Source organism: Choloepus didactylus, chromosome 2 (genome assembly GCF_015220235.1).
Source record: "Choloepus didactylus isolate mChoDid1 chromosome 2, mChoDid1.pri, whole genome shotgun sequence".
NCBI classification, from domain to species: Eukaryota; Metazoa; Chordata; class Mammalia; order Pilosa; family Megalonychidae; genus Choloepus; species Choloepus didactylus.
In genome coordinates, this window is record NC_051308.1 from 92963942 (window position 1) to 92978229 (window position 14288).

The following is a 14288-nucleotide window of genomic DNA, read 5'->3' on the forward strand; positions in this document are numbered from 1 at the left end:
CCACGCAGTCATACAAAACAAATCGTACTTTCGATTGTTTACAGTACCATTACATAGTTGTACATTCATCACCTAAATCAATCCCTGACACCTTCATTAGCACATACACAAAAATAACAAGAATAATAATTAGAGTGAAAAAGAGCAATTGAAGTAAAAAAGAACACTGGGTACCTTTGTCTGTTTGTTTCCTTCCCCTATTTTTCTACTCATCCATCCATAAACTAGACAAAGTGGAGTTTGGTCCTTATGGCTTTCCCAATCCCATTGTCACCCCTCATAAGCTACATTTTTATACAACTGTCTTCGAGATTCATGGATTCTGGGTTGTAGTTTGATAGTTTCAGGTATCCACCACCAGCTACCCCAATTCTTTAGAACCTAAAAAGGGTTGTCTAAAGTGTGCATAAGAGTGCCCTCCAGAGTGACCTCTCGGCTCGTTTTGGAATCTCTCTGCCACTGAAGCTTATTTCATTTCCTTTCACATCCCTCTTTTGGTCAAGAAGATGTTCTCAATACCAGGGTGTTGGGTCCAGATTCATCCCTGGGGGTCAGATCCCATGTTGAGGGGAGGGCAGTGAGTTCACCCACCGAGTTGGCTTAGCTAAAGAGGGCCACATCTGAGCAACAGAGGTACTAAGGGGGAGACACTTAGGGACAATTATAAGCAGGTTTAGCCTCTCCTTTTCAGTAACAAGCTTCATAAGGGCAAGTCCCATAATAGAGGGCTCAGCACATCAAACCATCAGTCCTCAATATTTGTGAGAATATCAGCAACAATCCAGGTGAAGAAGCCCAGCATCTCTGCATTTCCCCCCTGGTTCCTCAGGGGGTCCCTGTATATATATATATATATATTTATTCTCTGCCCAAATTACATTGGGATGTGTCACTATTTCACACTAAATTATGCAAACCTACCAGGTCTCACTTCCTATTAAAGGTTGCATGTAATTATGGTATTTGAATAAACCATATGCATTAAATTGTTTAGGAAATATAGCTCTTGCACCAACTAAACATCTCTTCCCTTGGTCTCACATGGAATTTGAGATTTTAAAACATAGTCAGTATTGTCTTTTACCCTTTGGCCCAATTTGCCCTAGTCCTAACCACTTCTGCTTCATTCATATCTCTGGACTCTTTTTCAGCTTTTTTTAACAGCTGCTGTATGTTCTAATACTGACATTTATATCTGCCGAGTTCTAGCTCTGAGTTTCAGGTGTCACACAGTAACCCAATGTTCTAGAGAACAATCAGGTTATACACAAAGGAATCAGCATCTCAGAGTTTGGAGATAGCCATTACAATTCAGGAATAGATTTGACTGCTGTAAGAGCTTACAGTCTAGGTACCATTACAAAAATCATTCCCCTGTTAGGCTGTGCTCTAAGATTCAGTTCTGAGTTTACACATTGTCGTTAGTCCATATTGGTAAGGCATTATAGTGCTTGCCTTTGCTTCTGGCATAGTTCACTCAAAATGCTCTCTACAGGTTCCATTGACCTCATTGCTTGTCTCACAGCTTCACTCCTCACAGTAGCTCAATATTCCGTTGTATGCACACACCACAGTTCACCATTCTGTTCCTCAGTTGATGTACTCTTAGGCCACCTTCAACCATTGAAAATCATGCATACTCTCTCCATAAACACCAGTGTGCAAATGTCCATTCATGTCCCTGCTCTCAGATCCTCCAAGTAAATGCTCCCTAATGAGGTTACAGGACCTTATGGCACCCACATACTTAGCTTCGTGTGGATCCACCCCACTGTTCTCCAGAAAGGCTATGCCACTCTACCTCATAACTGACAGTAAATATGTACATCCTTCTCTCCATGTTTTCTCTAGCACTTTTATTCCTGTTTTATTTTTCCATACAATTTTATAGAGCCATATTCACAAACCATATAATTATCCACAATGTCCCATCAGTTGTTCATGGTATCATCTGTTGTGCATTTATCACCACAGTCAGCACTTGAACATATTGATTACTACAAAAAAAGTTTTTTTAATGAATAATAAAAAAGATAAAAAGAAAATAAAACATCATACCATACAATATAATAGTAGGGTCAAACAATATCACTAGCAAGAATCCCATATCCCTCCCTTATATCCCTCTCTCTTACACATTTAGCCTTGGTATATTAAGTTTGTTACATTTAATGGAAGCATATTACAGTGTTACTGTTGACCATAGACTCCAGTTTGCTTTGATTATATTTTTCCCCAATACCATCCCCTTTCCAACACTCTGCATGGTAGACATTCATTTGTTCTCCCACATGCAAGAAGAGTTTTATATTTGTACATTTAGTCACAATCCTTAACTACTCCAGTTTTTGCTAAGTTAAACAGTCCCAGTCTTTATCTTCTATCTTTACCTCAGGTGTCATTCATGTCCTTAGCCTACCTCTTTCAGCTTTACTCACAGATATCTTTGTTCAGTGTAGTTACAATATTGTGCTACCACCACACAGTATTATGCTATCTATTTCTGGATCTATACAATCAATCCTGCTGAACAGTCTGTAGTCCTTCAGCATCAAATGCCTGATTTCTACCCTCTTTCTATCTCCTGGTAGCCTGTGTTATCAGCTTTTATCTCTCAAAGTTTGCTCATCAATGTTAGATTATATTAGTGAGACCATATAGTATTTGCCCCTTTGTTTCTGACTAACTTTACTCAATATAATGTCCTCAAGGTTCATCCATGTTATTATATGTTCTGTGTCTTTGTTCTGTTTTACAGCTGCATAATATTCCATTGTGTGTATGTACCAGTTTGTTTATCCACTAATCCATTGATGGACATTTGGGCTGTTTCCATCTTTTGGCTATTGTGAGTAATGCCACGATAGACATTGGTTTACAAATGTCCATTCATGTCTTAACTTTCTTTTCCTCTGAGTGTATACTTAGTTATGGAATAGCTGGGTCATATGGCAAATCTATATTTAGCTTCCTGAGGAACTGCCACACTGTCTTCCAGAGTGGTTGCACCATTCTGCATTCCCACCAACAGTGAATAAGTGTGCCTCTTTCTCCACATCCTCTCTGGCACTTGTAATTTTCTGTTTTTTGGATAATGGCCATTCTGGTAGGTGTGAGATGATATGTCATTGTGGTTTTGAGTTGCATTTCCCTAATAGCCGGTGAAGTTGAGCATTTTTTCATATGTTTTTGAGCCATTTGCATTTCCTCTTCAAAAAAGTGTCTGTTCATATCTTTTGCCCATTTTTAAATTGGGTTGTTTGTCATTTTGTTGTTGAGTTGTTGAGTTGTAGGATCGCTTTATATATTTGATTTATATAACCGTTATCTGATATGTGATTTCCAAATATCATCTCCCATTGTGTAGGCTGCCTTTTTACCTTTCTGACAAAGTCCTTTGATGTATGAAAGTGTTTAATTTTGAGATCCTATTTGTGTATTTGTTCTTTGGTTGCTCATGCTTTGGGTGTAAGGTCTAGGAAACCACTTCCTATCATAATATCTTTAAGAAATTGCCCTACATTTTTTTCTAAGGGTTTTATGGTATTAGTGCTAAAGTTTAGGTGTTTGATCATTTCACATTAATTTTTATATAAGGTGTGAGATAGGGGTCCTTTTTCATTCTTTTGGAAATGGATATCCAATTCTGCAAACACCATTTATTGAAGAGGCTGCTCTGTCCCAGTTACTTTGGCTTGACTGTCTTATCCAAGATCAATTGTCCATAGATGCAAGAGTCTATTTCTGAACATTCAATTAGATTCCATTGGTTGGTCTATCTATCCTTAAGTACTATGCTGTTTTGAGCACTGTAGCTTTGTAATATGCTTCAACAGCAGGTAGTGTTAGACCTCCCACTTCGTTCCTGTTTCTCAAGATATTTTTCGCTACTTGGGGCACCTTGCCCTTACAAATTAATTTGGTTATTGGTTTTTCTATTTCTGCAAAGTAAGTTTTTGGGATTTTTAATTGGTATTGCATTGAATCTATAAATCAGTTTAGGTAGAATTGACATCTTAATTATATTTACTCTTCCCATCCATGAACATGGTGTTCTTACATTTTTTTTAAATATCCTGTTCAATTTCTTTAGCAGTTTCTTGTAGTTTTCTTTGTATAGGTCTTTTGTGGCCTTCATTAAGTTTATTCCTAAATACATGATTCTTTTGTTTCCTGTTGTAAATGAAATTTTTTTCTTGATTTCTTCCTCTTGTTGCAAATTCCTTGTGTATAAGAATACTACAGATTATTGCATGTTGATATTGTAGCCTTCCACTTTGTTGTAACATTGGTTGGTTCTCATAGCTTTGCTGTATATTTTTCTGGATTTTCTACATATAGAATCATGTCACCTGCAAAGAATGAAAGTTTTACTTCTTCTCCAATTTGGATGCCTTTTATTTCTTTTTCTTGCCTAATTGCTAAAGCTAGAACTTCCAGCACAATGTTGAATAGCAATGGTGACAGTGGGCATCCCTGACTTGTTCCTGATCTTAGAGGGAAAGCTTTCAGTCTCTCCCCATTGAGTACGATGTTAGCTGTGGGTTTTTCATATATTGCCTTTTATCATATTGAGAAAATTCCCTTCTATTCCTATCCTTTGAAGTGTTTTCATCAAGAAAGGATTTTGAATTTTGTTAAATGCCTTTTTTGCATCTATCAAGATGATCATGTGGTTCTTTTGCTTTTATTTATTGTTGTGGTGTATTACATTAATTGATTTTCTTGTGTTGAACCAGCCTTGCATACCTGGAATAAATCCCACTTGGTCATGGTGTATAATTCTTTTAATGTGCTGCTGGATTTGATTTGCAATTATTTTGTTGAGGATTTTTGCATCTATATTCATTAAGGAGATTGGTCTATAATTTTCTTTATTTGTAGTATGTTTGTCTGATTTTGGTATTAGTGTGACGTTGGCTTCATAGAATGAGGTGGGTAGCCTTCCCTCCTCTTCAAATTTTTTGAAGAGTTTGAGCAGGATTGGTATTAATTCTTTCTTGAATGCTTGGTAGAATTCACATATGAAGCCATCTGGTCCTGGGCTTTTCTTTTTTGGGAGCTTTTTAGTGACTGACTCAATCTCTTTACTTGTGATTGGCTTGTTGAGGTCATATATTTCTTCTTGAGTGAATGTTGGTTGTTTATGCTTTTCTAGGAAGTTGTCCATTTTATCTAAGTTGTCTAGTTTATTAGCATGTAGTTGCTCATAGTATCTTCTCATTATCTCCTTTATTTCTGCAGGGTGAGTAGTTAGTTTTTTCTTTCCCATTTCTGATTGTATTTATTTGCATCCACTCTCTCTTTTTTTTGTTGTTAGCCTAGCTAGGGGTCCATCAATTTTGTTGATTTTCTCAAAGAACCAGCTTCTGGCTTTGTTGATTCTCTCTATTGTTTTCCAGCTCTCAATTTCATTTATTCCTGCTCTAATCTTTATTTCTTTCCTTCTGTTTGCTTTGGGGTTAGTTTGCTGTTCTTTCTCTCATTCCTCCAGGTGAACAGTTAATTTCTCAATTTTTGCTCTCTCTTCTTTTTAAATATAGACATTTAGGGCAATAAATTTCCCTCTCAGCACCACCTTTGCTGCATCCCATAAGTTTTGATGTGTTGTGTTTTCATTGTCATTTGCCTTGAGATATTTACCAATTTCTATTGTAATTTCTTCCTTTACCCACTGGTTTTCTAAGAGGGTGTTGTTTAGCCTCCATATATTTGTGAATTTTATGACCTTCTGCCTGTTATTTATTTCCAACTTCATTCCATTATGGTCCAAGAAAATGTTTTGTATAATATCAATATTTTTAAATTTGTTGAGACTTGCTTTGTGACCCAAAATGTGGTCTATCCTTGAGAATGTTCCATGAGTACTTGAGAAAAAAGTGTATCCTGCTGTTGTGGGGTGTAGTGTTTTATAAATGTCTGTCAAGTCTAGTTCTTTTATTGTACAACTCAACATCTCTGTTTCTTTATTGATCCTCTGTCTAGATGCTCTATCCATTGATGAGAGTGGTGTATTGAAGTCCCTAACTATTATTGTAGAGGTATCTACTTCTCCTTTCAATGTTCTCAGTGTTTGCCTCATGAATTTTGGGGCATTCTGGCTTGGTGCATAAATATTTATGATTGTTATGTTTTCTTGATGAATTGACACTTTTATTAATATATATAGTGCCCTTCTTTGTCTCTTTTTATTGTTTTACTTTTGAAGTCTAATTTGTCTGATATTAATATAGCTACTCCCACTTTTTTCTGGTTGTTGTTTGTGTGAAATATCTTTTTCCAACCTTTCACTTTCAGCCTATGTTTTTCCTGGTGTCTGAAGTGAGTTTCTTGTAGACAGCAGCATAAAGATGGGTCCTGTTTTTTAATCCATTCTGCCAGTGTATGTCTTTTTATTGGGGAGTTTAATCCATTAACATTTGGTGTTATTACTGTAAGGGCAGTACTTTCTTCTACCATTTTGTCTTTTGGATTTTGTATGCCATGTCTTATTTTTTTCCCCTCTCTCCTTTTACCCTTCCTGATAATCTTCATTTCTACACTCTTCTCCAAACCTCTCTCTCCTGTATTTTCCTATCAGCCTATAGTAGTCCCTTTAGTACTTCTTGTAGTGCTTGTCTCTTATTCAAAAACTCTCTCAGTGTCTGTTTGTCTGAAAATATTTTAATTGCTCCCTCGTTAATGAAGGACAGTTTTGCCAGATATAGAATTCTTGGTTGGCAGTTTTTCTATTTCAGTATCTTAAATATATCATACCACTCTCTTCTCACCTCCATGATTTCTGTGGAGAAACCTGTACATAGTCTTATTGACCTTCCCTTGTATGTGATGGATTGCTTTTCTCTTGCTGCTTTCAGAATTCTCTCTTTGTCTTTGACATTGGACAATTTGATCAGTAAGGGTCTTGGAGTAGGTCTATTGAGATCTATTCTGTTTGGGGTATGCTGTTCTTGAATCTGTAATGTTGTGTCTTTCATAGTAGGTGGGAAATTTTCAGTGAATATTTCTTGTATTATTCTTTCTGCCCCCCTTCCCCTCTCTTCTCCTTCTCAGGTACCCATAACACATATGTTTGTGCACTTCATGTTGTCACTCAGCTCCCTAAGACCCTGCTCCTTTTTTTCTGTTCTTTTCACCATCTGTTCTTTTGTGTGTATGAATTCAAATGTCTTTCTCCCAGTTCACTGATCCTTTCTTCTGCCTGTTCAAATTACTGTTGTATCCCTCTATTGTGTTTTTCATCTCCTCCATTGTTCCCTTTGTAAGAAAGGATTAAATTTAGCTTTCACATAAAGACCACATGGAATAGAGAAAATGAAAATTGGGTGGAAGAGCTGGCTTAAACTAGCCCCATAGTGAGGGGAAGGAAAAAGAGAGAGAGCACTGTGATGTAAGTCTAGAATCAGCGCCAGTTCCTTATGTGGGAAAGATAACCAGGGTTACTGGAATGTAAAGGGATGTGGGGGTATGGTCAAAGGCAAGAACTCTCTGTGGTAAATTTAAACTGGATGAGCTCTCTTGGATAGGCTGTACAATTCAAAATTCCAATGGCAGGCTAGTTAGCTCTCTCCAATAGACTGTACCCTCTGGAGTATTCAGCCAATGGAGAAACAGAGGAGGGACTTGTGTTTAGGCCTAGGATATAAATTTTTGCTGTGTTTTATTGTTTGGCACACATGCCATGTTTCTGACTGTGCATCCGTTCTTGCAAGATTGTGAATAAATTCTTTTCTCCTCCACAACTGGGTGAGCATTTTTAAGGTATAAGGCTTGTTTCTAACACATTCATTCCCATAAGTTATACATTTGTCTTTTCAAGTTTATGAATTCTTCTTTATGGTCATCCAGTGTATTCTTTGTATCCTTTATCTCTTTTGCCATATCTTCCTTCAGCTCACTGATTTGATTTTTGAATTGATTTAGGAGATTTATTTGATTATTAATTATTTGTTTCTATTCCTGTATCTCAGTTGAAGTGTTAGTTTGTTCCTTTTACTGGTCCATATTTTTGTGTTTCTTATTATGGCTCATTATCTTGAGCTACCTAGGCATCTGATTTTCTTGATTAGTTTAATCTGGAACTTGGTGTCACTCTTTTACCTAGGATTTTCTTGTTGTTTGGCTTTGTTCTCTATCCTTTGGTGTTCTGTTCAACTTATTTTCGACCTCTAATTTAGGTTCTATTTAGTTGACCAGAGTTTTTCATCTTTTGTTTTTCTGTTTCTTACCCTGCCTCTATGTAGCCTTTTTGTGTGAGGGTCTACTCAGATATGGTCAACCCCAGTCAGGTTTTCCCAGTCCAGAGAGGCCCAGGTCTCAGGAGGAGGATATGGAGCTTCCCTGTGAATGAGACCCTCCTGGGAGGCCTCTAGACTTGCTGCTTTTTCTATCCTGTCTGGCAGGTGGCACTTGGTAGCCCACAGCTCCCTCACCAGTGCAAGGAGATGTGGTGTCTTTAGTTCCCCTGCTGACTCTGACCCTGCTGGGGGTATGGCTGACTGAAGCTGGTTTCTGATTTCCAGCCCATGGGGTCTGAGCTCCTTGATGGAGGGCTGCCAATTGAGCTGGACCATCCCCCACTCTTCTTGGGGAAGTTATATGCCCTTCAGGGGATTGTCTCCCTCACTAGGCTGACTGCTTTGTCTGCAGACCTATTTTAGCTCTCTATTTCCTTGGTTCAGAGGCCAGTTACAGATATTTGAAAAGAGTTACTTGTAATAGTTATTTAAAAAAGAAAGAAAAAAAAAAAGAAAAAAAGAAGTCCATTTTTAAAGCCTTTCCCCAGCCTGGAAGTTTTGTCAGTGTCAGAATAGAGTATTTAAAGATGTGCTTTGGGCTATTATTTGGATAATTACTCTCCAACAACTTTAATTCTGACCTTGCCAGGGGGCTATTGAAGTGTAAAATGATAAGGAGTCAGAGAGCATGAAAGGAGGAGGGACAAAATGTAGAGATCAAAAAACAGCCTTTTTGGATCCAGGGAATGAGTGCCCCCTTTTACATGCCCCCCTATTCCTGGATCCCAGCCCTTCTCGAGCACCCCCAGCTCTAAAAATTAATTAATTTGTTAATTAGTTCTGCAGTTGAAGCTATGTTGAGTTCCCTTCTTGCTCCCAGCAGATTGTTTTGTTTCCTTTCAGGGAACCAGCTGTGAGACAGTCTGAGAGGTCTGTGTGGAGAGGGGCACCAGAACCCTGGTCAGGGGAACTTACAGATTTTGCTGCTATCTCAGCTTTTCCATGCAATCTAGACTTGTATACAATGTGTGACTGGTCTCTGGAGACCCCCAAACACTGTTTCATACAGTTCCTGACTAATTGCCAGCTGTTGTAGAGGAGAGACTAAATTCCACTCCCCACCACTTTGATATCTTGCCCCATCTCTCCTGTAATAAGTTTTTAAATTGGTAAGTGTGGGTCCTCCAACTGTGTTCTTAATTTTCAAGATGGCTTTTTGCTATTAGGGGTCCCTTACCCTTCCATATGAATTTGATGGTTAGCTTTATATTTCTGCCAAGAATGCTGCTGAAATTTTGATTGGGATTGCATTAGATATATATGTTGCTTTCAAGTATGAATCTGTTTTGAATGAGAACATTAGAAGAACTGACTCAGCCCAAAATCCCAGCTCTTATTTTCTTAGGAATATAACAACCCTAAGCCTTTTTCTGACTGAGTTTAAGTATTATTGGATAATACTTAAACTCAGTGCATTTATGGAAATTTAATATATTAAAGGTGGCATTTTCTTTTATAGCATGGCCCAAATAAACACAGTGTCTGGTGGAAATTTCCTGCCTTTATGATGTTCAAGACTTATGGAATAATAGTTCTTAATTTGTACCAATTTGCTTGCTGTTTTTACCACATTAGGATGGTCCCATCTGGGCTATTTCATTTTTAAAGGTCAATTATCCATTTCCCACAGATTATAGGTCTTTAATTTATGAGTTATTCAATCTTAAAGGCTTGCCAGTAAGTTTCCTCTTTGACAAATTCCAATTGGGGTCTCTCTAGTAAATAGTTTGCAGGACAAGCTGGAGACATTTAGGCATTGATTTCCCGTTAATTAACCATCATGCTACTCTTTTATCACCTTGTAAAGAAATATCTTGGAAACAACATAAAATCCCTTGTGGCTTTTATTGATCTTTTCTTGGCCTTTGTCTCTGTGGTCCAAAATTTATTCTAAATTTTGCTGTTTAGCTTCATGCAATCCCCCAAATTACTAAAGCTAATACTCAACCCTAAGGGCATTGTGAAAATTTGGGTCCTTAGGTATTTAATTCCATTGGAAGTAAAATTTACTATGATGTAGTCTACATTCTCTGTTTAAAGCAGCTGTTCCATAATGGCTTGATAGGATTTTTCTCTGAGCTGGCTGCATTACTACCTGCTAAAAAGATAAGCCCACTGATGTGCTGATACCATGATTTTATTACAAGGAATTACTTTCTAATTGTAATCTATACTGTAAAAAGAGTGTTCTAAGATCAACATTAGAGAATGTTGTAAAACTTTTGTGTGCATTTACGGAAATTTAATATGTTAAAGGTGGCATTTTAAATCAGTGGGAGAGTGATAGACTATTTAATAATGCTACTGAAAAAAATTATTTATAAAAAGTAATGTTACCATCTCACAGTGCACACAAACTCCAAATTGTTTAGAGGCTTAAGCATAATGATACTATGATATACTAAATTCAAACAGATTATCTTAGTAACTCTCAAGAGGGGAAGTTGCAAACAAGACACAAAACTTACAAGTCACAAAAAAACAGATGAATAGATGTGATCTCATAAAAGTCTTTAATGATGAAAGTTACCATAAATAAATAAAAGAAAATATTTGCAACATATAGAAATATGGGAGTAATATTTGTAGCATATACAATAAAGGCTTAATATTCATAAAACATAAAAAGCTTCTATAATCAATAACAATGATGATAATAATGAAGATCAAACAATAGGAATTATCAAGCTGCAAAAGAAGAAGTACAAATGGCCCATTTACTTAAAAAGTTGCTCAACTGAGAATCAGGGAAATACGAAATAAAATAAGAATCCGCTAAAATAGAGGAGATAGAAATTACATAAAGGAAATAATTTTTAAAAGGATTGACACTAGAGTTGGCAAGAGTATGGGGAAAGGGCACTGAAGGCATAGTGGTATAATTGTTATAGCCATCTGAGAGGACAATTTGGTGGTAATTATCAAAATTTTCTCTATTGGCCCAGTAATTGCACTTCTAGGGTCCTATCCTATGGAATTATTCATACATATTTGCTCTCTCTCAATATATATATATATATACACTACATACACATATAAGTATATATGTAAATCTACATATATGGAAATATATTTCCTTATTTCCAATTGGTTACTGGATAGCTCCATTTGGATGACTTATAAGCATCTCAAAACTACATTTTTTTTCCCCAATTCTACTTTTCTTAAACTGAATTCTTGATATCCCCACTCTCAAATATGATTTTTATCCTGACTCCTCCATATCAGAAAGTAGTGTCCCTATCCAATCTAACTCCATACTCCTTTTGTCCTCAGCAAATACCTCAGCTGGTCATGGTTCTTTGCCTAATGGGTTGACTCAAACCTTCATTCTTTGCAAAAGGATTTTTCCTTGTGGCCCAACATTAACAAATTACACAATAAAGTGGTATTATGAAAATAACAATTGTTTCTCCCATCTACTGCTTTTTTAACTCACAATAACATATTACAAATGAACTTAAAAAATATTCAATCAAATTTGGTAACAAAATCAAATTCCCTTAACTGTATTTATACAGCATCTCAAATAGATATTCACAGCACCTTAAATCCCTGATTAGTAAAAAGGTGATGATTCATATTGAGACTTATGTTTTTTCATTAGTTTTGATTTCTACATATTTCTCTCTACTCTCTGTAACCTTTAGGTAGAATAAGCCATTTTCTCCATATCTGACAATATTATCTTAATGAAAGAGGAGGATGAGAAAGTTGCTAAAACCACTGAGAATGTATCCCAAATGGTTTACAAAAAAAGAACACACTTTACAACCTAACATACGAAAGAATTTACTCACATTTTTAGAAGGAAACAAACAAGTGAAAAAGTGACAAATTACACCATACGTACCACCTTACACATTTTAGGACTACAAACACTATATAGTAAGTTATCTCAGAAAAATAAAAGAACAACTTCTTTGAACACAGAAAAGGAGAAAGGGAAGCCTTTAAAAGATAATAGCCAAAAGCACAAAAGCGATTTTTCTTTACTTTATGAACTGTACACTCCAGCTCCTCTATCCTCTGTTCCAAGTGAGCCTTCTCATTAAATGCTGTCTCTTGGGCAATCTTTAGCCTTTCTCTCAGACTGTCTCGTTCTGTGGTCATTCTTCGTAAATCAGTGAAGGCTACATTTCTTTCCGTCTCAACCCGCTGGAGGATAGCATGCGCTGTTGTTGATTTAGGAGATTTGCAGTTTTTCATCATTTCTCGTCGAAGTCGGGCAATTTCTTCCTGTGCCTGCTCATAAAGAAGAAAGGTCTTGTCTCTCTCAGATGTGAGAACCTTGACATTACCCTGAATTTCTGCCAAATGATGCTCATACTTTTCCAGCATGCATTTAAGTTCTTCACGATCTCTTGTGGTCTTCAAAAGCTCTACGTCACAATTTGCAGCCCGGGAAGATGGAGATGGCCGTCTTGGACTTTTAGATCTACTTCTGATCATCTTTCTCAAATTTTGAGCTTCACTCTTGTAGTAATCTCTGTCTGCTTCTAAAGTCTTGACAAAGGAATCAAGTCTGGAAGGAGATTTATTTTTTGCTTTTTCAGTCTCTAAAATTATAGATCTAAGCCTTTTTATTGTATCCTCCAATACTATTATATTATTTCGTTGGCAAATGAGTTCAATCTTTGCTTCTTCAAGTTCCTTGTCAGTAGTATTCACCACAAAATTTTTCTCTTTCTCTAGTTGCTCTGCTAGTTGGTCAATTTTAATCAATTCCTTACAAAGATGCTCATTGTGGCTGGTTAAATTGTCTATGTGACTGCTTACCACCTCCTTACTATCCAAGAGTTTCCTAACATATTCTTCCAAGCCATGATTTGTCTGTTTGAGATCTTCAATCTGTAATTTCAATGTATCAATGAATCTATCTTGGTTTCTCACTTCTTGTTCTAGTTGGAGATTATTCTGGTATTTTTCAGCTTCAGAAACTGGAGCCCCTAAACCAAAATCATGTTCTTTGGTGGTACCCTGAGGGGGGCTCGTCGTCCTCCCCGGCGCCTTCACTCCGCTTCCGTCCCGCGCGCCTCCAGTCCCCGTGCGCCTCAAACCTTCATTCTTAAACAGTCTGGACCTTTAATAGTCCTGCCTGAATTGGGTTGTTTTAGTTCTCTATTGAATTTAATCACAGGGCTTGGTAGAACAAAGAGACACCCTAGGGGATCTCCTGTATTCCAGACATACTCTTCCTTAACTCTATTGTGTGTGGCAGTCCTATTTCCCCTTGATAATCAGGATCAATCACCCCAGCCACTACAGTAGCTCCCTTCCTTGCTTGTTGATTCAGAGGCATGAGGAATTCAAAGTATCTAGGTGGCAGTCTGTATTTCCAGTTCAGTGGAATTGTTGTTACATGGAAATACCTTACCAATAAGTCTAGAGTAGTTGCTATGTCTTGCCAACTAGGTCAAATCAACATGATATTATCAATAAAATGGACCAGTAGTGATATCTTGTGGGAGGGAGAGACAATCAAGGTCCCTTCGGACAAGATTAAGACATAGGGTTGGAGAGTTGATATCCACCTGAAGTGGGACATTGAAGGTGTACCTCTGACCTTGCCAGCTGAAAGCAAACTGTTTCTGGTGGTCTTTAATCACAGCAATTGGGAAAAAAGCATTTGCCAGTTCAATATCTGCATACCAGTTACCTAGGGATGTGCTGATTTCCTCAAGCAATGATACTACATTTGGAACAGCCACTGCAATTGGAGTCACCACCTGGTTAAGTTTATGATAATCCACTGTCAACCTCCAAGATCCATCTGTTTTCTGCACAGGCCATAGAGGAGAGTTGAATGGGGATTTGGTGGAATCATCATCGCTGCATCCTTCAAGTCCTTGATGGTGGCACTAATTTCAGCAATCCCTCCAGGAATGCAGTATTTCTTTTGATTTACTATTTTGCTTGGTAGAGGCAGCTCTAGTGGCTTTCACTTGGCTTTTCCTACCATGAGAGCCCTCGCTCCACAAGTCAGGGATT

At 37.3% G+C, this 14288-nt stretch overlaps 1 protein-coding gene across 1 annotated transcript in view; it reads right to left on the reverse strand.

Annotated features, from left to right (window-relative positions):
* LOC119512293 (testis-specific gene 10 protein-like) overlaps window positions 1-13209 on the reverse strand; it is a 52865-nt gene extending 39656 nt beyond the window's left edge. The window contains exon 1 of the mRNA XM_037806880.1: window positions 12294-13209. Coding sequence (XP_037662808.1) covers window positions 12294-12749 — 456 coding nt within the window. The 5' untranslated portion in view covers window positions 12750-13209. The remainder of the gene's footprint in view (window positions 1-12293) is intronic.
* Between the last annotated feature and the right edge of the window lie 1079 nt (window positions 13210-14288).